This window comes from Crotalus tigris, unplaced genomic scaffold (assembly GCF_016545835.1).
Source record: "Crotalus tigris isolate CLP2741 ecotype Arizona unplaced genomic scaffold, ASM1654583v1 scf7180000024351.1097467, whole genome shotgun sequence".
Classification (NCBI taxonomy): Eukaryota; Metazoa; Chordata; class Lepidosauria; order Squamata; family Viperidae; genus Crotalus; species Crotalus tigris.
This window is the reverse complement of record NW_024100520.1, coordinates 503,953-531,774: the sequence shown is the minus strand read 5'-3', so window position 1 is coordinate 531,774 and position 27,822 is coordinate 503,953. Positions and strand designations below refer to the sequence as shown.

At 39.7% G+C, this 27,822-nt stretch overlaps 1 protein-coding gene across 3 annotated transcripts in view; it reads right to left on the bottom strand.

The window, feature by feature from the left end:
- VSTM2A (V-set and transmembrane domain containing 2A) overlaps positions 1-27,822 on the bottom strand; it is an 82,865-nt gene that overhangs the window by 28,473 nt on the left and 26,570 nt on the right. Inside the window, exon 5 of one of the 3 annotated variants that reach the window (XM_039327168.1) lies at positions 7,745-8,037. The exons of 1 other annotated variant lie outside the window; for it this stretch is intronic. In XM_039327168.1, the coding sequence (XP_039183102.1) occupies positions 7,937-8,037 (101 nt within the window). In that variant the 3' untranslated portion in view covers positions 7,745-7,936. Of the gene's footprint in view, positions 1-7,744; positions 8,038-19,254; positions 19,513-27,822 lie in introns of those variants that run through there. One more of the 3 variants, XM_039327170.1, reaches the window with a different exon arrangement.

The window sequence follows — 27,822 nt, the reverse complement described above, 5'->3', positions numbered from 1 at the left end:
CTTGTAAGCCAATTTATCCAGACATGTCAGGGAAGTTTGACTGTCTTTGAACCATTGATCATTATCTTCTTTGCCCCAGGGTCATCAGGATAAAGGGCCCTGCAAGGCTTGAGTTGGGCAGCAGTTTGTGGACTGGAGATAATTGCCTCATTAACCTCTTCGCGTTCGCTTTTGTACTGGGGCAATCTCGATAGCACATCAGCTAGGAAGTTTTTTCCTCTTGGTATATATTTTAGAGTGAAGTTGAAATGGTTAAAGTACTGTGCCCATCGCACTTGCTTTGGAGACAGTTTGCAAGGAGTTTTCAGTGCTTCTAGATTTTTGTGATCTGTCCATACTTCAAAAGGCACCTTGCTCCCCTCTAGGTAGTGTCGCCAGCTTAACAGGTCCCACCTAATTACGATGGTCTCTTTCTCCCAGATTATCCATCTTCTCTCGCTTTCAATGAATTTTTTTGGAGGTATAGGCACAGTGTTGCAGGACTCCACTTTTGTTCTTTTGCAGTAATACAGCTCCGACTGCCATGTCACTGGCGTCAGCTTGAATTATAAAGGGCTCCCCTGGGCAGGGGTGCTTTAGAACCAGTTCAGTAGCAAATAGTCTTTTTAAATTCTCAGAAGCTGTTTGACATCCTATTGTCCATGTTAATTGTTGGCCCAGTCATGGCTTCCCTCCTCCTTTGCCTGTTTTGAGTAGTTCTGTAAGGGGTAGAGCAATCTTGACAAAGGAGGGGATGAATTGATGATAGAAGTTGGCAAAAACCTAAAAAGCTCTGAAGCTGTTTGCGAATCTTTGGGGGCTGCCATTCAATTATGGTTTTCACTTTGGCTGGGTCCATTTCTATACCCTTGTTGGAAATTTTGTAGCCAAGATAATCTAATCGGGTCTGGTAAAATTCACATTTTGACAATTTGGCATAAAGCTTGGCATTCAATAATTTCTTTAACACTTCTCTCACCAGCTTTATGTGATCAGTCATGTTTGTGCTGTATATCAGGATAACATCAAGATACACCAGAACCCCTTTGTGCAAGTGATCATGTAGGACCTCATTAATCAACTGCATGAATATGTCTGGGGCCCCCTGTAGTCCAAATGGCATGACTTTGAATTGATAGCTCCCCATGGGGCAGTTGAAGGCAGTTTTCCACTCATCTCCCTTCTTTATTCTCACCCAGTAATATGCTTCTCTCAAGTCTAATTTAGTGAAAATACTCCTCTTAGTCAGGGGATTGGTAGATGCAGGCCTGAGAGAGGTGGTCATCTAATCCCTCAATGAAGTGATGGATTAGGGATTTCTCAGGCCACTTCTCTATCTGACCTGTTATCTTGCAAAACTCTTGTATGTACTCCAGGACAGGCCTGCTGGCTTGTTTTATTTTGTGGATTTGTTCTCCTGCTTTGAGGCCAATGGATGGGTCCTCAAATCTTTTTCTCAGCCCTAGGAGGAAGAGGTGGGGGTCCTCCAATCAGGGGCTTGCTCATTATATAAAATGTTCAGACATTTGGATGCTTCTCCCGGTAGGCTGGATGCAATCACATTGAACACAGCACCTAGGTCCGAGTAGAGATAGGCCCAGCGGTTCAAATGAGAGCACACTTGGTTGAGGAAGAAAATTAGTTTTTCTGGGTCCCCATCAAAGGTTGCTCTGAAAGGTGGAGCAATCAATGGCTGCTGGTCCCATCCTGACTGCTACTGCATGCCCAGGGGTTGCACGTTCAGGGGCTGTGGCCATGACCCCTGCTGTTGTAGGCCTCTCAGCAGTTGCTGTACGTTCGGGGGTGGTGACCAATCTCCTTGCTGTGGTCATCCTCCCACCAGCTGCTGATCTCCTGCTTCTGCAGCACCCCAAGCTGTTGCAAGGCCTCTATTAGTTGTGGCAAGCTCAGAGGTTGCTGACTGAGGGGGAATGCCAAACTCCCCATTGCTAAAGAGGCCTCAGACTGGGGTTCCCTCTCTCTGTAGGGCTGGAGGCTCTAGCAGGGGAAGACAGGATCTAGAAGGCTGTCTGATTTGCAATGGAGAGGCTGTAGGCTTCTCTTAGCAGGAGTTGATTTCTGCTTCTCATCTCTAGCTTTTCAAATCTTTCCAGTGACTCACCTGAACCTTCAGTGGCAGACAATCTGGTAGCTCTCCACCAGTCTGCTTTTGAAGCCTTTGAGGGTGGCAAGGCAGTCTTGAGGCATCTGGAGTCTCTGCTGGGCTGGGCCTGGGCTGACGGCCAGATCAGCGCTCCTAGCTGTTTGGGTTCCGTCTCCATCTGCAAAAACCCATCCTCCCACAGCATGCTATCTGTTACTTCCTCCTCTGGGGTATCAGTAGTTGCTGGGTCACCATCTTCAAGCAGGTTCTCTTTTCCCATGATGAAATTTTCTCCTGAATCTTTGCCAGCTTCTCTCAAGCCTAGAGACGGGCTGGAGTTCAGGACTCCAGATAGTTTGAAAAGAAAGTAGATCTTGGCATGATGTCATGGTTCAGACTAATGAAATACTTCAAAGAACTTTCAGGCATTGCTTATCCTAAGAAGTCTTTAATCGTGAAACAAAGTGTCAGCACAGCATGGTGAATGCCAAGATTTGAATTCCCCTGAGCACATAATATTTAAGCATAATTCCCTCCTCTAATTTGCAATCATAAATCACATTCTCCAATTAGTTTGAAGGGCAAAGTTTCCCTTCTGCTCTGTAGCCCATGGTTTCTTATCTTAACTAATCCCCACACACATTTTTTCTCCTCCCCTCCCAGCATCATCTAATTTAACTCTAAAAGTACCACACAGCTTATAAAGAGACTGGCTGCCTGTTCATATTTTGTCAAAGCAAAAACATTCAATGTCAGCAGCATTGACATATGGTGCTGGAGAAGACTCCTGTGAATCCCCTAGACTGCAAAGCGATCAAACCAGTCAGTCCTAGAGGAGATCAACCCCGACTGCTCTTTAGAAGGCCAGATCCTGAAGTTGAAACTCAAGTACTTTAGCCACCTAATGAGAAGGAAGGACTCACTGGAGAAGAGCCTAATGCTGGGAAAGATTGAGGGCAATAAAAGAAAGGGACGACAGAGAATGAGGTGGCTGGATGGAGTCTCTGAAGCAGTAGGCTCGAGCTTAAATGGACTCCAGAAAATGGTAGAAGACAGGAAGGCCTGGAGGAACATTGACTATGGGGTCGTGATGGGTCAAACACAACTTCGCAACTAACAACAACAACAACAACAAATTAACCATATTCAAACAAGTGTTTAGTCATATAATATTCCCTCTGATATGCTGAATCATGTTTCTTGACTCCAATTCTACTCTTCTTCTTTTGCCATGTCGCTTTCCAAGTCAGTAAGTTTAGCTTGCCTGGTTGTATTTTTTTATTATTTTTGACCAACAAAACAAAACAAAACACAACAAACATTACACACAAACACACGTAATATATCCTTTTTTGTTAACAGCAGTTTGTAACAGTACTCTTCTATTCTTTACATTTCCCTCCTCTTTCTTCTTTGAAATATTTGTCCTTATTGCCCCATTGTTTCTTATTTACATTTTCCTTCTTTCATATTCTACTACTTACTAGGAATCCAACATTATTCATTGTAGTAACATTCATATTTTTTATAAGACTCGACCGGAATTCCATCTAAGCATGATGATCATACAAATATTCTCATATTATTTAGTGCATATACTGTTTTTACTCTAATACTATTTCCAACATTAAAATTCACCCCCTTTCATCCAAGTATATTTATTTAATTTTATTTTTCTTTGACATATATAATAATTCATCCTTTCTTGTTTTATGCTAATATTGTGTATAATGTTTCTAAATTTTACTTTCTCTAGTAATTTTCTCTAATCCTATTTTATGTAAACTTCCTAAAGATACATCACATCTACATCCTATTTCCTTAAATTGTTAAATGTCGAAACTCTTTTTCTTGATATATTTAAACCATTAATATTTATAGAAAAGAGCTTAATTACGTCTCCCATTTTTAACTTGATCTATTTTTTTTGTTTTTATTTTGTTTTATACTTTTTGTCTCTATAAGTCTTCCTTTTGCTTCTCTTTCTAACCTTTCTCTTTCTTGTAACTTTTGTATTTCTCGCTCTCGATCAACTTCCTCTAATAGATCTTTATTTATTTATTTATTTATTTATTTATTTATTTATTTATTTATTTTCAGTGTTTATATGCCGCCCAATCCCAAAGGACTAAGGGTGGCATACAAAGTTAAAACAATAAAATAAAGCAGTCATACCGCGAGTCCGATCATATCCCGGCCCCCCGGGGACATCAGCCCCAGGCCTGCCGGAACAGGAGAGTTTTAACGGCTTTCTTAAAGGCCGGCAGGGTGGGAGTAGTTCGAACCTCGGGGGGAAGTTGATTCCACCAGGTCGGAGCCACCACAGAAAAGGCCCTTCCCCGAGGGCCCGCCAGCCGACATTGTCTGGCCGACGGGACCTGAAGGAGGCCCAATCTATGGGACCTCACCGGTCTCTGGGAACTGTGCGGCAGTATGCGGTCCTGTAAGTAACCTGGCCCTATGCCATGAAGGGCTTTAAAGGTGATAACCAACACCTTGAATTGCATCCGGAGACCCACAGGAAGCCAGTGCAGCTCGCGGAGGATAGGTGACACGTGGGCATACCTTGGCGCGCCCACAATCGCTCTCGCGGCTGCGTTCTGAACCAACTGCAGCCTCCGAACGCTCTTCAAGGGTAGCCCCATGTAGAGCGTGTTACAGTAATCCAGTCTTGAGGTGACAAGGGCATGAGTGACTGTGAGTAAAGCCTCCCGGTCCAAATAAGGCCGCAACTGGTGCACTAGGCGAACCTGTGCAAAGGTCCCCCTGGCCACAGCCGATAGATGTTGTTCCAGATTTAGCTGTGAGTCCAGGAGGACACCCAAGTTGCGTGCCTGCACTGAGGGAGGTAAATTTGCCCCCCCCAGGACTAAAGATGGACCATCCAGTTGGCCTTTGGGAGGCAAGACCCAGAGCCACTCGGTCTTGTCAGGGTTGAGTCTAAGCCTGTTCACCCCAATCCAGACCCTCACATCTTCCAGGCACCGGCACATCACGTCGACTGCTTCACTGAAAGGACACGGGGTGGAGATGTATAATTGGGTATCATCCGCGTACTGATGATACCTCACCCCGTGATCTTCATCATAACTTTTACTCTCCGGCTGTTCCCTACTTTCTTATTCTTCTCCTTGTGAAAAGTAACTCTCATAAAAGTCCCGTGCTTTCTCAAGTGTATCTATCTTGTATTTTTTTCTCCTGCCAAGTTAAAAGTATGCCTTCAGGAATTAACCAACGAAACTTGACTTTATATTTAATTAATTGAGTCATTAAAAATTGGTATTCTTGTCTCTGATTTCGTATACTACGTGGTATTTGTTTTAATACAATTATTTCTTTACCCTTATACATTATTGATTTGTCTCTTGTTTTTTATATATTTCATCCCTTATTGATCTTCTAGTAAACCTTATATGAACCTCTCTCGCCAATCTATGCCTTTGTGCATAATTTGTGCATACTCTATATGTTTCATCCATGTCTCTTTTTGCTTCCAATTTTTCTTTGCCTAAAATCACCGCCAAAATCTCTGCCATCTTTTCTCCCAAATCTTCCTCCTTTTCCTCAACAATATTTTGAAATCTTAAACAAAACGAAGCTTTATTCATTTCCAGAAAAGCAATAGATTCAATCAACTCCCTATTTGCTTGATCAGATTTCTGTATCATCCCTTCTATTTTACTATCAGCAAGCTCCATTTTTGTTTCAACTTTTTGAATTCTTTGTTCATTTTCCATCTTTGTTTGTTGTATATTACCTATCTTATCATTCATATTTTTAATTTCATCTCTCATTTTTCCAATATCATTCTTAATTTCTTTATGATGTATTTTCATTTCTTCATGATTATTTGCTATTGCCTCTTGGGTCATCATCATTGTTTCTTGAATCGTTTGTAGTGTTATCTGCAAACTCTGTGGGTTCATTACCAATTCTACTTTTTCTTTTTCTTTCCCCAACATGATTCTTTGGCCTGAAGGAGAGGCCATTGTATTTGTGGGATTTGTAACTGTTTTTTTGCTAACTTTAGTTGGAGTTACAGTACTTGTCATTTTTATAACTTGAATAATATTTCTCCACTTTTGCATAAAGAATATATATAATACTTCTAACTATAAATCAATACATATAACTATAATATCATTGTATAACATTAACCTTATGCCTGGTTGTATTTTTGTGAATGTTGTCGGGGACAAAAAAACCACAAGTCAAATAAAGTATCAGTTTTTTGTCTCCTGCATTGTGATGATTCTTCTGACATTTCTTTAATCCATTTTATTTATTTTTCTTTTTTAACCTCAAATTTGTTTTGAAATTCTGGAGGATAAAGCATCTTTTTTGTCTTCTTTATTACAGCGAGGTTTTGCAGATTTTTTTTGTATTAAATTGCAGTTTTCCTCATGTGTAGCTTTTCTATTTAAGTCACTTTCATTTAATTTATGTTCTGTTGTCTGATTTATTTGTTCATTCTTTGTTGTCATTTTTTTAATGTTATTCATTTGTTGTGCTCAGGTTAGTCTGAGTTGCAGGGGGATTTGAGATGGTGAGCTGCATTGCTGTTGTTTGGCTTTGCGTTCGTGGTCATGCCTCATCTTCATAGTGGGATCTTTTCCAGGAAATTGGGTATAAAATAGGAGAGAGAAAATCAAATTCCTTACCCAGTTTCAAGCATGCTGTTCACTGTTGTGCTGGTTAGTGCCTTTGGAGTTCGACTGCAAGTAGCTTGGGCTGGTCAGTGAAGTGTGGCCAGCCATTCTCCTGTCGGGTTACAAGGCTTTCCCCAAATCAAACAGAATGACCACCATCATTCCAGAATTGCCAGAGCACCCTTCTTTTCTTCACCGCCTCTCCAGGGTGACTTAGACCCATTTAGGGTCCCCTGACAGGGCAAAATTAGCCGTGGGGGTCTGGAGATCTGCAATTCCATGTCTGTGCACTACTGCGCAAAACCGGAAATCCCTTTTAAATGGTTTTTTCCCTTCCCCACTAATTATATAATACGAAATGTGATCTAATCCACATCTCTCTTGTCCAAAAGATTGAGACCCAAATCAAACTATTCTGGGTTATATATAGGTACTAGATAACCCATGACCTATTGGATCATCAATGAACTATTACCTAAACAGAATGACCAAGGATGACCAAAAAAGCAGTGGCAGGGGGAGTGATTTCTGATTTTATGCCAACTTCCTCATTGAATTTCCTTGTGCAAAACTGACAGGAGGTATCAGAAACCTTCTTTCCTTCCTTCCTTCTTTCCTTCCTTCCTTCCTCTCCATGCTCACCATATCTTATTCATCTCTTCAGTCAATTTTAGAGGCCCAATTGATCAGAATGATGACAAAGAACTCTCTGACCAACTGAGAGAGAGAAAAGGACAAAAAATGGAAAGAGGGACAAATAACTAATAGCTTGAATCTGCAAAGATGAAATTAAGGCTTTGAATGAAGTAAGACTTGCAACAAATATCAAAATCAGTTTAAAAAGTTTCTTTCAACATATAAAAAACTAGAAAAAAGTCAAAGAAACAATTGGTCCACTAATGGGAGAAGATAGCAAGGAAATAACAGGCAGTAGAGAGAAAACAGAATTGCTAAATTCATACTTTGCATCTGTCTTCACACAAAAAGAAAATACAATTCAACTTACCAAAAATAGATCCATAAAAAAAGGTTAGGAATGCACATTAAAATACGAAAACATAAGATAAAAGAACACCAGTCAGCTCTAGACAGGTTCAAATCACCAGATCCTGCCAGACTACATCCCAGAGTTCTGAAGGAACTGGCAGATGTGATCTCAGAACCATTAAAACATAACTTTCAAAGTTCTTGGCGCACTGGAAAACTATCTGAAGACTGGAAAAAAGCTGATCCAGGAAATTACAGACCAGTCAGCTTGATAGCAATACCTGGGAGGATCTTGGAAAAGATAGTCAAGCAACAAATCTGTGAACACATAGAAGCAAATAAAGTTATAACCAGAAGCCAACATGGATTCATCCAAAACAAATCTTATTTCATTCTTCAACAAAATTAGTGGATCAGTGAAATGCTGTGAACATAATATATTTATTATTTCAGTAAAGCATTTGATAAAGTTGACCAAGCCTACTTCTTGGCAAGCTAGAAAAATGTGGCACTACCACCAGGTGTGTTTGTAACTGGCTGACAAATCATACTCAACATGTTATCTTCAATGGAATTACATCTATATGGAAGGAAGGAAGCAGTGGGGTTCCCTAAGTTTCCGTTTTAGGCCCAGTACTCTTCAGTATTTTAAAAAATGATCTAGACAAGGGAATAGAAGGGAAACTCATCAAATTTGCAGATGACACTAAGCTGACAAGAATAGCCAACACCCCAGAAGACAAATTCAATATCCCAAAAGATCTTGACAGACTTAAACACTGGGCCCTGTCTAACAAAATGAAATTCAGTGTAGATAAAAGTCAAGTTTTACATTTAGGGAAGAAAATGAGCCAATAGTGTGTGGTGGCAGCCAAAAAAGCCAATGCAATTCTAGGCTGCATTAATAGAGGGATAGAATCAAGATCACCTGAAGTTCTAGTACTGTTTTTCAAAGCATTAGTAAGACCACATTGGAATATTGCATCCAGTTCTGGTCATCACAATATCAAAAAGATGTGGAGACTCTTGAAAGAGTGCAGAGAAGAGCAACAAGAATGTTTAGGGGAACTGGAGACTAAAATATATGAAGAATGGTTGCAGGAACTGGGTATGTCTAGTTTAGTGAAAATAAGGACTAGGGGAGACATTATAGCAATATTCCAATATATGAGGGGCTCCTATAAAGGGGGTCAAACTATTTTGCAAAGCATCCAAAGACAAGACAAGAAACAATTACCTAACGCTGGCAGCAATTAACCAATTAATTATTGTGCCTTCAGAAATCATGAGTGCTCCATCACCGGAGGCTTAAAAAGAGTCTGGGTAGCCATTTGTCTGAAATAGTATAGGGTCTCCTATTTGAACAATGGGTTGGATTAGAAGATCTTCTTGGTCCCTTCCAAATACAGTATTATTCTTTTCTATTCTATTCTATTCTGCTCTGCTTTGCTCTGCTCTGCTCTGCTCTATTCTATTCTGTTCTGTTCTGTTCTGTTCTATTCGGATATCTTGCAGTAAAGTATCTTCACTACCACAGCTAGACTTCTTTTGTTCTACTTATTATCTTGAATAAAAGGCTGCAATCCATCTTGATTAATTACAGACTTATAAACTAAACTTGATTAGTTGCTGAAGCACCAACATAAATTTGTGATACCATCATTATGACAGTGTATTTCACCCTTTTCATCCAGTAATTTACTTATTGATCTTTTCTCTCTTTCTTTTTTCAGTCTATATGCAAGCCATCTACCAGGTTTATTAGCATTTTCAAAAAAGTTCTGTTTGGCTCGTTTAATCTGTTGTGCCATAGTATCAGTCTCAAGTAGATTTAATTTATGTTTTATTAAGTCCATTTGTATTTTCAAATTTTTCTTTTGTGGATCAGTTTGTAATTCTAGCTCCAATATACCAAGCTGTTTTTTCAATTTGGACTGTGTGATTCTCTTTTCTTTGTTCTTTTTAGCAACATAGGTTATAGCTAAAACTCTAAAGCAGTGGTTCTTAACCTTTTTGAACGAATCACCCCCTTGAGCCAATGAGGAAGTTGTCATCGTCCCCCCTCCCCCAACATAACCTCTCAATCACAACATAGGAAATAATTCTTCAATTTATGCAAACACTTTTTTTGTTTTCTTTAAAATTGTCATCAGGACATATGATGCAAATAATTTATTTCCAGTCTTTTTCCCATATCTCAACTGTGTGAAAAATTTTGGTGCCACCCGTCACTTTATTCCCAAACTTCGTGATACATGTATTTCATTATTATCTTATTTATTCAAGATACTTAAATGTAATGACCATTGAAAACAAAATTCAACTGAAAAAAAGTGAAATGCCCGAAAAGAAAAACAGTAACATTTAATGATTGAATTACAAGTGAAATTTAAGATGCAAAAAGAAATATAAAAAGGGCATAAGAACAAACCGCAATGCAGGAACTAAGAATTTCAAGACGAAAACTCTGAAACTAAATTAAGATTCGAGGAAAGTATATATAGTCATGCACACTGTAAAAAGGATTAAAAAGTCACAAAGGAAATATAATATCGAACTGGAGTGCAGGCTAAAAAAGTACAATACAAAGAGACACACAAAACAGCATGCGATGTTTCGAAAGAAGCACTCCCCCCTCCATCACTGCCCATTCTGGCCAATGGTGAGCCACTGTATGGGTAGAGCAGGGGTAAGCAACCCAAAACACTCAAAGAGCCACTTGGACCCGTTTCCCACCGAAAACAAAACACTGGGAGCCGCAAAACCCTTTTGACATCTAAAATGAAGATAACACTGCATATATCCTTTTTTACCTTTATTATATATATATCTTCAGTGTTATTTTCATTTTAGATGTCAAAAGGGTCTCTCTTTCTCTCTCTCCCTCCCTCCCTCTCCCTCCCTCCTTCTTTCTGCTCTTGGTTTGCCAGTCCTCTTCCCCCACTCAGTGTGTGTGTGTGAGAGAGAGGGGGGGAGAGAGAGGCACTTGTGCTTCCTCTCTCTCTTTCTCTCTCTTTTTCTCTTTCCCCTCTCCCTCTCTCTTTCTCTCTTTCCTCTCCCTCTCTGCCCCTTCTCTCTCCAGGTGAGGAGAGAGAGGGGGGAGAGAGAGGCACTCGCGCTTTCTTTTTCCTCTCTTTCTCTCTCTTTTTCTCTTTCCCCTCTCCCTCTCTCTTTCTCTCTTTCCTCTCCCTCCCTCCCCCCTTCTTTCTCCAGGTGAGGAGAGAGAGGGGGGAGAGAGAGGCACTTGCACTTCCTCTCTCTTTCCTCTCTTTCTCTTTTTCTCTTTCCCCTCTCCCTCTCTCTTTCCTCTCCCTCCCTCCCCCTTCTTTCTCCAGGTGAGGAGAGAAAGGGGGGAGAGAGAGGCACTTGTGCTTTCTCTTTCCTCTTTCTCTCTCTTTTTCTCTTTCCCCTCTCCCTCTCTCTTTCTCTCTTTCCTCTCCCTCCCTCCCCCTTTTTTCTCCAGGTGAGGAGAAAGAGAGAGAGAGAGAGAGAGAGAGAGAGAGAGAGAGAGAGAGAGAATGAAAGGCAGAGGGCACCGAAGGGGTGGGGAGGGGGGGCAGGAGGCAGCAGAAGACCCCGTCGCTGCTGGAGGCCCCCAGCTTCACTGCCCGCCGGGCCTGCAGGGACGCCCCGGCTCACGGTCACGTTGGCAGGCCATCCCATGTGCCGCTGGCGTCCCTGAGCTCAAGTCGGGGCCATGGGGCATCTGCAGAATGCCCCGCCTGTTGGCTGCATCGCCAAGCCTCCCCTCGCGCCAACAGCGTCCCCGGGCTTAACTCGCAGGGCATCTGCAGAACACCCCCTCAGCTGCTGGAGGAGCTGGGGCCGCTCCGCAATGCACAACGCTCCCAGCCATCCACGACCCACCAGCATCGCCCAGGGAGCGATGCCCCTGTTGGCCACCACCCCAGCCAGGATTGCCGCCTGGGGGGCAACAGGAGGAAGAAGGGGAGGAGGAGGAGGGCAAAGAAGCCCGTGCTGGACCCCAGGAGGAGGCACTCCAGCGGGTCTGGTTGGAAAATGCCTCCCCCTCCCTTTCTCTCCCCCCCATCTTCTACTCACCTCTCAAAGCAGCCAGGACTCTGGCACACCTTCCCAGCCAGCTGGGCCAACAGTCCCATGGCTGGGGATCGCAGGGGCAGCTCTCCCTCAGGGCTGCGGCTTGCAGGAAGGCTGGCCCGCTAGGCTGAGGCTCTGGTGGGCTGCTCCCAGCAGGGATCCTGGGGATCCCCTGCGCGGTTCCCCGGCCACGTGCACTTGGTACGGGGCCAGCCAGGGAAATGGACTTCCTGGCTGCGCTTGTCCCAGGAGGCGGGGCACCTGGGCTCAGGGCCAACCAGGAGTCCTGTGAGGGGGCAAATCCACATCAGAGAGAGAGAGAGAGAGAAGAGAGAGAAGCACAAGTGCCTCTCTCTCTCTATCTCTCTCTCCAAATGGCGGAGGAGGCTCGGAGCCGCAGGGGCAGGCTCAAAAATGTTCTGAAAACTTCTTGCTCCATCGCCCCCATATCGCCCCCTTTTCGTTCCTTCACCCCCACGTCGCCCCTTTTCATTCCATCGCCCCCCTGAAAAATGAAATCGCCCCTGGGGGGCGATATCGGCCAGGTTAAGAACCACTGCTCTAAAGCATGCTTTTGCCGAGTCCCAAACATTTTGAATAGAAGTATCTTCCTTTTTATTAATCTTAAAAAAAAATTCCATTTCTTTTATTGCTAATTGTAAAAATTATTTTTCCTTCAAAATAGATTTATTCAGAGACCATCTCAATCTTTTCTTAGATCCTTTCCATGTCATTTTAATTGGGTTATGGTCTGCCCAAATATTTGGTTCAATTTCAACTTCTTGTATCATAGTCTTCAGGTCATGGGAGATCCATATCATGTCTATTCTTGACCAAGATTTATGCCTGTTAGAGTAAAAGCTATATTGTGTCTTTCCTGGATTCATCTCTCGCCAGATATCCTGTAAACATAGTTCATCTTTCATTTTTAAACAAGATTTAGATAAAATATTACTTCCTTTCTTCCCTTGTTTATGGCTTTTGTAGTCTTGAACTGCATCCGCAATTGCATTAAAGTCTCCCAATATACAAAGACTATGATAATTTAAATCCACAAGTTTGTCTATAGTTGTTGAAAAAATTGCTCTTGTTTCTCATTAGGGGCATATATTGCCACCAACAATATTTGCTTCTGATTCCATAAAATCTCCACCATTACTATTCCTCCTTTCTCATCAGAATAAATTTGTTTTGGTTTTAACTTTTCTTTTATATATATTACTATCCCTCTTTTCTTTTGTAATGCCGAAGAAAAATAAAGTTTGCCTAGTTTTGGCTGTTCTAAAATTCTAGAGTGTTGTTTCTTAATATGAGTCTCTTCTAGACAAATTATGTCCATTTTAAGTTTTTATAGCCTATGAAATATTTTACTCCTTTTTGATGGGGAATTGAGACCATTTATATTTATTGAGTATATTCCAATTTCCCCCATAATTTCAATTATTTCAGGATCTCAGTCTTCTAGGTGAGCTTATCTGTCTCTGATCTTTAGGTCTGACATCTTCCTCTGATTGCGTCTTTTTTGGTATCTCCTCCTCTGTTTGCTTAGAAGTCTCTGCAGTAGGCGTTCCCTCTCTTAAATTCTTAAATATCACCTTTCTCCAGGAAGGCTTTGTGCTTGTTGAAAAATTCCTCTGCTTGGAATGGAGTATCCAGTCTATATCTTTTTGAGTCCCAAAAAATCAGTAGCCCTTCTGGAATCAACCATTTAAAATTCACTCCTCTATCAATCAGTTTCCTTGTTAAAAATTGATAATCTCTTCGTGCTTCCCTTATTTTTGTAAGAATCTGTTTAAGAACTACAAGCTCTATCTTTATACTTCATAGGTTGGTCCCTTACAATTCGTTAAGGCCTTTTATGAACTACTTTATAAGGCTGAGACAATTTCTGAAGAGGCAATTCAGGACTATTTTAAAAAAAAGCAAATCTTCCAAAAATATCAGAAAATATGCGACAAAGGTTAAATGAGAAGATATCAATGATGGAGATCATAGAGGCAATTAAAAGACAAAAGAAAGATAAGACACCAGGGCCGGACGGACTACCTGCAGAATTTTATGTAGCTTTACAAGATACTGTGACTCCTTTTCTGAAGGACTTGTGTAATGAAACTTCTATACAGACAAAAATTCCAAATTCATGGACTGAAGCTAATATTACTTTGATACCTAAAGAAGATACAGATTCTACACAAATTAAAAACTACAGGCCAATATCATTACTAAATGTGGATTATAAAATCTTTGCTGCAATTTTGGCAGAAAGAATGAAAAGCTTTTTAATAAAATTTATTCACTGAGACCAAAATGGCTTTCTTCCTAATAGACAGATAAAGAACAACTTAAGGATTATTTTAAATGTTTTGGAGTATTATGAAAATCATCCAGGGAACCAGATGGACTCATATTTCTTGGCGCACAAAAAGCATTTAATAATTTAAATTGGCAATTTATGTTTCAACAACTACAGGAAATGGACTTTGGTGAAAACTTTATTAAAGCAATCAAAGTGATCTACAAGAAACAATCAGCAAGGATACTTATAAATGGAGACTATACGGAGAGCTTTGATATTAAAAAAAGGCACGAGACAGGGATGTCCACTCTCACCCCTGATATTTATTTTTACTTTGGAGGTATTGACTAGAAGCATCAGGCAAGACATAGAAATTAAAGGTCTTGAGATTAAAAACCAGAAATATAAATTACAGGCTTTCGCGGACGATCTGGTCTTTATCTTAGAAGAGCCTTTGGAAACAGCTCCTAAACTTTTGCAGAAAATTGAGAAATTTGGAGAAGTGGCTGGATTGAAAATAAATAGGGAAAAAACTAAAGTGTTAACAAAAAATTTAACTGATAAACAGAAAACTCAACTCACCAAAAAGATAAATCTTCAAATAGCTAAAAAAGTTAAATATTTAGGTATCTATCTTACGGTGAAATATTCATTACTAAAAGAAGATAACTATGAGAGACTAATAAAACAAATAAAAATCAACCTGGAAAAATGGGAAAATCTCCAATTATCATTGTTAGGAAGAATAGCGACTGTTAAAATCAACATTTTACCAAAGCTAATTTTTTTATTTCAAACAATTCCTGTAAAGCTGGGTAAGAAATTTTTTGACGATTTAAATGCAATGATATTAAGATTTATATGGCAAAGAAAAAAAGCAAGAATTAAATGTAAACTTCTACAAGACTCGAAAGAGAGAGGGGGTTTTGGACTTCCGGATTGCAGACTTTGGCTTAAAGTATGGATTACTTTGAGAAATAAACAAATTCTCTATTTAGAGGGATATGACCTTCAACTAGGCTGGCATGCCTTTTTATGGTATGAGAAAGCTAAAATACATAAGTACTTTCAAAACCATGTTATAAGAAATGTTTTACTATCTGAATGGGAGAAAGTTAGACACAAAATGTATATGAAAATCCCTGAGTGGCTTTCAATGATGGAAGCATTTGCTTATCCAAATCTGATTAATTATGATACACTTGTTAGTTATAAAGACATTTTGGATAAGGACAGAAAACTCAAAGACAGGCAAGCCCTTCAACAACAAGGTATTGATTTAACATGGTGGTCCTATTTGCAAATTCAAACAAGATATGAAAAAGACATAAAAATAATGGGATTTTACAAAGAGCTGACTCCACTTGATAAAATACTTTTAAAAACAGATGAAGATTGGATTAAGAAGCTTTATAAATACTTATTAAATTGGAAGATGGAAGAAGAACAAGTAAAAGAGACAATGATAGTATGGGCGAAGAACTTTGGATATTCTATAGAATTTGAAGACTGGCAAAAACTGTGGGATAAAAATATCAAACTTACTAAAGCAGTAACATACAAAGAAAATTTATATAAAATGTTTTATAGATGGCATATGACACCAGTTCACTTAGCGAAAATGTTTAAAAATTTATCGGATACATGTTGGAAATGTAAGCAAAAACTGGGTACTTATTATCATGCCTGATGGACATGTTCTATTTTAAAAAAAATATTGGTCTAAGATTCATAGATGGTTAGAAAAGATGATGAAAATCCAGATAGAATTTAAACCAGAACTGTTCCTGTTAGGTATATTAAGATCTAACCATGGCAAAGAAAATGATTATTTAATATTACATGTATTGACAGCTGCAAGAATAGTATTTGCCCAATTTTGGAAAAATAAAAACCTACCATCAGACCAGATTATAATTTTGAAAATCCTAGATTGTGCAGAAATGGACAGATTAACGTTAGAAATGAAGGAGAAAGAGAATTCAATCTTCTATAAAACCTGGGGAAAATTTTATCGGTGGGTTAAAACACATTAGAATAAGAAGAGATTTTAGAGCTTTATTATATTTAGTATTAAGCTTGATGATGGGAAATAGTTGTTACAGTATGTTATCAACTATGTTAATTATTTAAAGGAATATTACTATTTTACCAAATGTCAGTTGTAACTATACCGATTTATTCTTATAAATGTCTAGTATTATATAAACAATAATACTCAATATGAAGACCCGGATGACAGCTTGTTCGCTGAATTATGTATTTACTGTAGTTATCCACACCCTGTCCCCTTTATCCCGATTTCCCTGTACCTGCTCCGACCCCACCTTTTCTCTACCCATATAAAATCTAATAAAATATATTTAAAAAAATTGTGATGACAAATTGATATGTTTTGAGAATAAAAAGATATTTTTAATTTATTGTTCCTGATTCTATAACATACCATTGACTTTTTAAAAAACAGAACAAAACAACCCCCTCCCTCCCCAACAACCTGGCTTTTTTTAGGAATAACATTCTGAATTAGAAAATGTCTTATCAAATGTCTTTGGTAACATAGTTATCACAGCCAATAAGCATTGAAGTACAATAATATCACTTTAGCTCTTGTTTCAATCAGCACTGGATGCCATATAATATCATCATAAATTGTAGGTTTATCCTCCTTTAGCATATGGTTTATATTTTTGTTGTGATAGTAGCTCAGTATCAAAATTCCCTATCATTGAATTATGTGGGGAATATATCTACTTTGCCATTTAATTTCCTCAAATGATTATTGGGATATTCCCTTTCCATGAATCAATGATTTTTCCCAATTTGACGAATTTCAATCTAATTAGTCTAATCTAAATAATGTATTCTATTTTGGTTTGATAATGTAATTCACTTGAAACTTATTATGCATTTAAGAAATGTCGAGGAATGCACAGACAGTTAATAATGTCATGGTGTATTATCCTGCTGTTTTTTTTACCAATGTGCCATCTTATGCATTTGGTGGCCATGTGAATCTGTAAGTGAATCTAGGAACCTAGGGCCCCACTTTGCAAAGGACGATTCTGAATTAATCAGGTTCCCCTTGTGTGGAGGACACTTATTCCTGCAGTGATTTTTATGCAGCAACACTGTCCCCACCACCACATTACTGCATGGATGACAAAGGGAGCATTTGGGTTAGGGTGCTTCAGCACAGGCTCTGTTGTGAACAGATGTTTGAGTTTTTCAAATGTCATTTGGCATTACATTGTCCATTTCAAAGGCCGACTAGGTTTCAGCTTCCTCTCCCCCTTTGTCTTCAACAGGTTACTGATGGGCAGGGCTATCTGGGTGAATTATGGAATGAACCGGTGGTAGAAGTTCCCAAACCCTAGGGAGCTTTGGAGTTGCTTCCTGGTGTGGGGAGGAGTCCAATCCAAAACTGCCTACACCTTTTCAGTATCCATTTCTATTCCCTCATGGGAAATGCTATACTCCAAACAGTCAATGTTGTTTTGGTGAAATTACACACTTGGACAGTTTAGCGTATAACTGGATGGTTTGGAGTTTATTGAGTACAGCTCTCACCAGTTTCATATGTTCTACCATGGTCTTAGTGTAAATCAAAATGTCATCCAAATAAACTAGGACTCCTTTGTATAGGTGCTTATGCAGTACCTCATTTATCAGCTGCATGAAGATGACGGGGGTGCCCTGCAATCCAAAAGGGAGAACTCGGAATTGGAAACATCCCAGGGGACTGTTGAAAGCAGTTTTTCACCCATCTTTCTCCTTGATTCTCCCTCCTCCCACAAGCCCAGTTTGGTAAAAATCCTCCCTTGGCCAAATGGACCAACATGTCCTTCATCAAGGGCAATGGGTAGACATTTTCAATACAGATTGCATTTAGCCTGTGATAGTATGTGCATAGACAAAGGGACCCATCTTTCTTTTCCCTAAATAGCACTAGGGCAACCACCCAGGTCTGGCGGGTTGTATGAAGCTATGCTTTAGGTTTTGTCTATAAATGTCTGAAGTTCCTCAAGTTCTCTAGGAATCATGGAATAGAGTTTGAGTTTGGGTAACTTGACCCCCGATAATATTTCTATGGAACAATCTGTGGGGTGACAAGGTGGGAATGTATCTGACCCCATTTTGCTAAAATTGTCCTGTAAGTCCCAATACTCTTAGGTGTCTAGGGATAGCCTTTGGGGCCCTGCATCACAGCTCCTACCTCCTTTCTTGGCTTTGCTCTCAATGCTTTAGGGCTACGGGCATTAAGTCTCTCTTTGATTTTTCCCTTGGGGCTCTTTCACCAAATCGTTAACATTCCCCTCCTCCAATTTACATATGGGTTTCACTTCAGTAGCCATGCCAAGCCCAGTATGACAGGCCTCTCCATGCCTGATGCCACAATGAAGCTCAAGGTTTCTGTGTGGGCCCTCATCCTCATTTCTACTGGCTTGGTGATGAACATTGCAGGATCCATCCCTGCCACTGAACCATCTAGCTGACACAAAGCAACTCCATCATAGGATCTCATCCACGCTTTTCCCCAAGCCTTAAATTTCTCCTGATAATTCTCGTGAGCTGACATTGTATGGATGGTCCCCATGGTAGAGGTGTCTCTCTGGGTTGACTACTATTGCAGTTCTAGTCTAATATAAGATTTGCCTCAGCCAGGTCCCTAGGAAAGAAATATCCTCAACTCCATTTGATTGAAGTGATAGGTTCTTTTATTAAGGATTACTGGTTGCAGTAAAAGTAGGCTAGAATCTAAGTTTCCAGTGCAAAGTTACATGATTCCTCCTTCCTTTGGCCAGACTGTCAGTTTCCAATACATCCCAGTGTAATGTTTTGGGAGCTGCTTTGATGTCAGGCACATCTTGAAATGGCTTCGTATTCTTTCCCAGGCCAGGTGTTCTTGGGCAACTGAATTAATCTGGTTTTTACATGCCTGGTTCCTGTCAGTGCCATCCCTCCCCTCTTTGCCTTCTTCTACTTCTTTTTCCACTTCTTTCCCAAATGACTGTGCCTCCATTTATGGCAGGATGCCAGTAGGCAGGACTGTAGCAAAGATGGCAGAACTAATACATTTTTATCCAAGTTTTTAATTTTTAAAAAATGCTTATACTCATTGGATGGACATTTGTATTTTTGTATGATAATATATAGATATTTTTGACAAAGAACCACAAGAAGATGCTAATACACATACACAAACACACAATTAATAAGAAAGGAGTAAAAAGCAAAGCACAGGAAGAAAGATTTATGTGAAAGGAGAAAGAACTATAGAAGGCAGTAGAGAAAAAGAAAGGGGAGGAGAAGGAGAAGACTAATGACATTATGGTCAACAAGAAAGCTTCATTTAAGTACTTTGGGAGCAGGATAGTGAATGTGATCCAGAACTTATTCTCATCTCACTCTTAACTTTAGTTCTTCAGGTTCCCTCTCTGAAAATAAAACAAAATAAATCATAATAGAAATCTATTACTTTATTTTATGCAGTTGGGATGGGCACAAATAGTTTTCTGTAAAACACTATATACTTTCAGCATGTCATTGTATCTAGTGGGTGCATATCTTTCCTAGATGATTTCCTTTGCCTATTATCATATTTTAAAATGTGACAAAAATTCAGCCCACAAATCATCATCTTCTTCATTATCATCTTTATTTTCTGTTTGCATGTTTTAAAATTTAAAAGTTGTGTTCCTCCTTGTTGTCCTATTTTGAGCAAGGCTTGCATCAACCTTCATGATTCTGTTATTTAAATATTCTTGAACTCATTTTGGCGTTGTAGGACTTTTAAAAATATGTGATTTATTGTGAGTTTGAATAACTGCCTGGAAAGTCTTGGAAAAAACTGGTTCTCTTCATTTCCGATTTAGCATTCCATTTTCTCTTTCTTTCCCTATTGTTTTTAATGAAAACCCTAGTTTTCTTGCTAATTATCTATTTAACCTGAAACAATGCAATTCAATGTTTTCAATTATCTCAGAAACATATTTCACACAATTCCAAATCAACTCATCAAATTTGCAGATGATATCAATCTGGGAGGAATAGCCAATAGGCTCAAGATCCAGAAAGATATCAACAAACTTGAACACTAGCCCTATCCAACAAAATGCAATTCAGTGGCAAAAAAAAGTAAGGTTTCACTTTTAGGCAAGAAAAACCAAATGTACAGGTATAGAAGAACTGGTACCTAGCTCAACAGTAGTAAATGTGAGAGGGATCTAGGTCTCTTCCAGTGTTGTTATTTTGTTATTCTATAATTCTATAATTCAAGATCACCCCATGTACTGGCTGGGAGAACATACAACAATATTCCTAGAGATAAACAAACAAACTTAAAGAAACATTGCCATCCAAAACAATCCCATTAAGTACAGGTAGTCCTCGTCTTACAATAGTCTGTTTAGTGACCATTCAAAGTTACAAAGGCACTGAAAAAGTGACTTATGACTATTTTTCACACTTATAACTGTTGTAGCATCCCCATGGTCATGTGATTTACATTTGGATGCTTGGCAACTGGTTTATATTTATGATGGTTGCAGTGTCCCTGCATCATATGATCATCTTTTGTGACCTTCTGACAAGCAAAGTCAATGGGGAAGCCAGATTCACTTAATAACCATACTGGCCAGAGAGCTGCGCGGGGAAGCCCCGGGATCCAGAGCCTCCATTGAGTTGGCCAGCCCTCCTGCAAGCCATGGCCCTGGTTGGCCAAGCAGCAGCAGAGCCGGAGATGGAGGGTGAGTGGGGGGGCTTACCTGCACCAGGCAGAGAGGCAGCAAAGCTGGCCTGGTGTCTCCCCGGGCTGGGCGGCAGGCCTGGTGGGGCCAGCGGCCAACAGAGGCATTGGTTTCTGCCCCTCCCCGAGCTGGGTGTTAGGCCCACCAGGGGCAACGGCCGGTGGGGGCATCAGTTCCTGCCCCTCCCTGGGCTGTTGAACTGGCCTCGTGTCTCCCCAGGCTGGGCGACAGCGGTGGCTGGCAGGGGCATTGGTTTCTGGCTGTCCCCGGGCTGCTGAGCTGGCCTCATGTCTCCCCAGGCCAGGTAGCAGGCAGCGGGGGCATCGGTTTCTAGCCATCCCTGGGCCGCTGAGCCGGCCTCGTGTCTCCTTGGGCTGGGCGGCAGGCGATGGGGGCATCAGTTTCTGGCTGTCCCTGGGTCACTGAGCCAGCCTTGCATCTCCCTGGGCCGGGCAGCAGGCAGCGGGGGCATTGGTTTCTGGCCATCCCTGGGCCGCTGAGGTGGCCTTGTGCTTTCCCGGGCCGGGCGGCAGGCCCGGTGGGTGGTGGGGGCATTGGTTCCTGCCCATCCCTGGGCCGCTGAGCCGGTAAAATCAATGGACTTGGAGGTGCTGCGGCTGGCTTTTTGAGTTGCTGCGGACCTCCATTGACTTCCATGGGGACTCTTGGCAATGAAGGGGCTGATTGAAATTGCTTCAAGAATCGAGCTGCAGGATGGCTTTGAGTGGCAGAGACACAGAGAGATGCAAACGCATCTCCAGAGGAGATGCAGCAATGGCAGGAGACAGCTATGTCTGTGCACAAGTCCCGAAAGCTTTCTTCCTCTCCCTGATCTTCCCTTTCTTGCTGGCCCTCTGATGTAAGCGTCTGCTGGGTTTCCTCAAACTCCCCCCCCCATTTTATTTTAATCCCACCATCGCCTCCCTCTTTCGCAAAGTTGACATTCCAGGGACATGGAGCTCGCTTTGCTCCTGGAGTCACTTGGCAAAGTTTGAAGGAAAGGCCGTCTGCTCCCACCTCCCACAGAGCAGAACTGCTGCTTCCTCACCCTCCCAGCGAAAGAACCCCAGAGAGCTGGAAGATGTCCTTTCTCCCACTTTCCGCTTCCCATCCTCTCTTTTCTGAGCACCCCTCCCAGAACGAGCCAGAAGCCTCAACTCCAGCCTCCTGCAGCAGGCTGAGATAGGCAAGCCCGAGCAGCTGTCTGCTGTCACCTCGGAAGATTCACCGCAACAGCTCTTTCTCCCCGTCGGCCTCCTCCTCTGCTCCCTTGGAACCTTCGCGCCAAAAGGCAGAAAGAAGAAAGTCCCAGAGAGGGAGAGTGCGGGGTGGGGGGAGAGCAGTCTTTTCTGAAGGGAGAAGCCAGGCTGGCAGAGCCGTCCATACCAGAGCTGGATGGAGGGCAGGGCTGGCGCACGTCTCACCAAGCTTCACTCTTTAATCAAGCCCCGTGTTCTGTGTGCATGCGCACACACCTTTTGCGGCTCCCAGTTTTTTTCTTTTGCGAGGGAAATGGGTCCAAGTGGCTCTTTCACTGTTGCAGGTTGCAGACCCCTGTCCTAGAAGGATAAGAGTGGCCCAAAGAGACTATCAGTTTCTAACCAGGAAATGGGCTGAAAAAGGAGTGAATTTTAGATGGTTGATTCCAGAAGGATCTTAATCTACTGGGACACGAAAAGATACAGACTTAAAGCAATGGAATTTTTTGACAACCACAGAGCATTCCTGGAAAAAGGTGATCCTGAACCCAAGAAGCAAGAAGAAATAGTAGCTGAAGGAGCCTCTAAACAAACAGAGGAGGAAGAAGTCAAGAATACATACCCAGAAGAAGGAGCAAGACTGAGAGACCAGAGACAGATAAGATCGACTAGAAGACTGAGACCTAGATATAATTGAAAGAGATGGAGGAAATTGGAATTTTATCAATAAATATAAATGGACTAAACTCTCCCTTAAAAAGGAGAATTTTTTTTACAAGTCTACAAAAACTAAAAATGGACATAATTTGCCTCCAAAAGACACACATTAAGAGACAACATTCCAAAATTCTAGAACAACCAAAAATTGGCAAACTTTATTTTACACTTGCATCTCAAAAGAAAAGAGGAATAGCCCTTTATATTAAAAAAATGAATCCCAAACAAATCTATGCAAATGAAGAGGGGAAAATACTAATGGTAGAAATTATGGTGAATCAAAAACAGATATTGATGGTAGCAATATATGCATCTAATGACAAGCAAGAGCAATTTTATCAACAACTACACAAGAAAATATTGGACTTAAATTACCAAAATCTTTGTATAATGGGAGACTTTAATGCAATAGCAGATGCGACTTTGGATTATAAAAGCCATAAACAAGGGAGAAAGGAGGAAATATACTACCTAAAGCATTTTTAAAATGAAAGAAGAATTGTGTATTCAAGAAATATGGAGAGAGAGAAACCAAGAAAAACTACACTATACATTTTATTCAAACAGACATAAATCATGGTCTAGAATTGGAATGATATAGACATCTTTCGATTTGAAAATGATAATACAAGAGGTGGAGATAGAAACCACAACCCAATAAAAATGATCTGGAAAGGAACCAAAAAAAACAAAAAACAAAAAACAAACCTAAGATGGTCTTTGGATAAATCTATATTGAAAGAAAAAGAATTCTTACAACTAGCAACAAAGGAAATGTTTCTTTTTTTAAAAAAATAAACAAGAAAGAAGAAACATTCCTTCAAAATGTATGGGATAGGGCCAAAGCATACTTCAGAGGGCTGGCTATAACTTATGCTTCTAAAAAGAATAAAGAAAAGAAACAATTACAGTTAAAGCTGAGAGAAGAACTTAAAAAATTGGAACTAGAATTACAAACAGACCCACAAAAGAAAGTCCATAAGAAACAAATGGAGATAATAAAGCATAAATTAGACCTGGCTGAGATGGAAATAATGGCTCAACAGATTAGAGGGACTAAACAGAATTTCTTCAAAAACGCTAATAAGTTGGGGAGATGGTTAGCATATAGATTGAAGAAAGAAAAAAAAAGAATGACAAATAAGCTACTAGATTCAAAAGGAGAATTACAGTTCTAAAATGATGCAATGAAAAAAATCATATATATATATATATATATATATATATATATATATATATATATACACATTGCTTACTGGTGTACACCGCTCAGAGAGTGCTTGCACTTAGAGCGGTATATAAGTCTCATAAATAAATAAATAAATCAATTAAAGACTATTATGAGACACTTTATAAGGCAGAGGAAATTCCTAAAGAAAAAATACATTCGTACCTAAAAAAAAGCAGACTTGCCAAAAATCCCGGAGAATATTCGAAATATACTAAATGGAAAAATATCAATGATGGAGATTATAGAAGCCATAAAAAGGCAAAAAAAAGAAGAAAAAAAAGATAAGATTCCGGGTCCAGATGGATTTCCTGCAGAATTTTATATAGCATTACAAGATGTATTAAGTCCGACATTGAAAGAACTGTGTAATGATATCTTGTTGGAGACTAAAATACCAAAGTTGTGGACTGAAGCTAATATTACTTTAATACCTAAAGAAGATACTGACCTTACACAAATAAAAAAACTATAGACCAATATTGCTATTAAATGTGGATTATAAAATCTTTGCCTCAATAATGGCAGAAAGAAATTCTTGACTGAATTTACACACACAGACCAAAATGGCTTCCTATGTAAAAGACAGATAAAAAATAACTTAAGAATGATTTTGGATGTTTTAGACTATTATGAAAACCATCCAGGGAAACAGATGGCATTAATATTTCTTGATGCACAAAAAGCGTTTGATAATCTGAACTGGCAATTTATGTTCCAGCAGTTGATGGAAATGGACTTTGGGAAAAACTTTATAAATGCAATTCAAACAATCTACCATAAACAAACGGCTAGAATAATCTTAAATGGAGACTATACGGAAAATTTTGATATCAAAAAAGGTACAAGACAGGGATGTCCATTATCCCCATTGTTATTTATACTAACATTGGAAGTACTAACTAGAAAGATTAGACAAGATATAGAAATTAAAGGATTGGAGATAAAAGATTAAAAATATAAATTACAGGCCTTTGCAGGTGATTTAGTTTTTATCTTGGTGGAGCCACTTGAAACAACTACTAAATTGTTGGAGAGAATAGAAAAGTTTGGAGAAGTGGCGGGTTTGAAAATAAATTAAGAAAAGACTAAAGTATTAACAAATAACTTAACAGATAAACAGAAAAGTCAACTTACAAAAAAGACAAATCTGCAAATAGTTAAAACAGTTAAATATTTAGGAATCCATCTAACAACAAGATGTGCAACATTAAAAGAAGACAACTATGAAAGATTGTTAAAACAAATAAAACTGTCATTGCTAGGAAGAATAGCTACAGTGAAAATGAATATTTTACTGAAAATACTCTTCTTATTTCAAATGATTCCTGTAAAATTGGGAAAGGGCTTTTTTGATGACCTAAATGCAACAATATTGAGATTCACTTGGCAAGGGAAAAAAGCACAAATTAAAGTGAAAATGCTACAAGAAGCTAAAGATAGTAGAGGATTTGGACTCCTGGACTGGAGACTATATTATCAAGCAGCTATTTTACCATGGCTTAAAGAATGGATAACGCTGAGAAACAAAAGACTATTGTACCTAGAGGAGCATGACTTACAAATTGGTTGGCATGCCTTCCTATGGTATGGGAAGAATAAAACACATAGATATTTCCAAAACCATTTCATAAGGAATGTTCTTCTTTTAGAATGGGAAAGAATAAAAGAGAAAATTTATATCAAGCTACCTGAATGGCTTTCAACAATGGAAGCTTTTGCTTACTCAAATTTAATTAACTATAATAAAGTCGTGACTTACAAAGATATCTTGGACAACGAAGGAAAATTGAAAGACAGACAAGATTTACAATGACAAGGTATTGACTTACCATGGTGGCCATATTTACAAATTCAAACAAGATATGAAAAAGATGTAAACGGGATTTTATAAAGAACAGACAGAATTTGCATATCAGCTTTTTTCCAATTCTCAGGTATGGTATAATGTTTCGGAGATCATAATGTCTATAGTATACACCTGTGGCAATATCATTCATTGCCAACACTTAACTCATTGTCAATACTTAACTCATTGTCAGTACTTAATATATCAACAACTTATTGGTCTATATAATCTTTCTGTCTGTCTGACTATCCACCTCTCTCTCTCTCTCTCTCTCCATCTATCCATCTATCCATTTATCCATCCATCCCCCCCTCTCTATATATATATCCCATCTTTATTATTTTTACAAAATGGTAAATGTATCGGACTTCCGGTGGCAACGGCCATGCCAATGGCGGCTTTTTTCAGCTGTCCACCCTGGGATGTGTCAAAGCCAGCTGAGACAGTGAGCAACAGCTGTCTCGCAGCTTGAAACCTCTCTCCCCGGGTGAAGGGGAGGAGGTGAGCTTTCCTCAGATAGTGGTAGAGTTCCCCGAGACCCCAAAGTTTTTTTTGGTGGTCGGAGGGTGAGAGCTCCCATGGAGTCTGAGGTGTCCTCCACATTCCAGGATGCCTTTGCCCTGATTTTCTCCGGGGCAAAGCTAGACACTGCTTCCACATCTGCGCTTAAAATGAATTTGTGAGTAATATTTAAAGCAGACAGAGCTGACCAGGAGAGATTAAAATTGTGATTATTTTGAGACTTTAACTCTGGAAAAGAATTTATCTTCTCCTTTTTTCAATTAAGAGTGGTCAAAAATGGCGCTGAGATGTTGATTCTTTGAGTGAAAGGACCGGAACTTCTACTTGGAACAATGTAACAGATTTTGTATTTATATAAAATGCGAGAATCTTTTTTTTTCTTTTAAGGGGGCTTTTGTCTTTTTTCCTCCCCTCTTTTTTTCTTTTTTTTGGTATTTGTTGATTTTATAAGATTTTAGCAGACTTTTTAACAAGTGGTCTTAAAAATAAAATGGCTTCAAAGCATCTTGGAGCTTCTGTTGTTTCTAAAGCCTCGATCTTCCTGGTAATGCAGACAGCTCAGCAAGCTAAGTTTAAATTACCACCATCTTCTCCATCGTCATCAGCGTGTATACTTAAAGATTTACAGGATGCCTTGGGAAATATGGCATGACAGATTAAAGAAGAGATAGAGGAACTTTTTGAAAATAAAATTAGGGAACTGAGAGAGGACATAGTGTTCGCATTTCAAAAGTTTGTTGGTCATATAGATCGTCTGGATGATCGTATTGATGATTCTGTGGAAAATTTTGAAAAATTGGCAGAATGAGTTGACAAAGTAGAAAATAAGGTGGAAATAATACAGGATGAAATTAATATGTTACAATATAGAGACATGGAATTTGCTTTAAGAATAAGGGGAATGAAAGAAAACATGCAAGAGGATTTGAGACAATTGGTGGTAAAAGATATAGCTTTCATTTTGGGGGCTGAGCCTGAAGAAATACTGAGAGAAACGGAAAAAGTTTTTAGGGTTAATTCAAGGGTTGCGAGGCAGAGGAATTTGCCACGAGACGTGGTTATTTATTTTTCTAGGAGATCACTTCGTAATGAAATTTTACAGGCTTTTTATAAGCAGAGATTTCAAATTGCAGCTCAAGATGTTATAATTTTAAAAGAAATACCTTCAAAAATTCTTAGAAAAAGAAAGGATTTTGCTTTTTTGGCTGACGAGCTCAAAAAAATGACAGGTCCAGTTCAGATGGGAGATACCAGCTGGAATAGTGGTGAATTATGCGGGGATATATTATAGACTTAATACAATTTTAAAGGTGAAAGATTTTTACACTTCTGTTTTGAAGGCAGGCTCTCCATCATCTTTACGACCTGAGATAATAGAAGAAAAGTTGGAAGAGCAGCCAGTTGAAGGTGTTATGTTATTGGATGTAGGAGACATACAGGCTGAACCTTTGCAGCAGTCTCTTGTGATAGAAGATTTTTTAAAG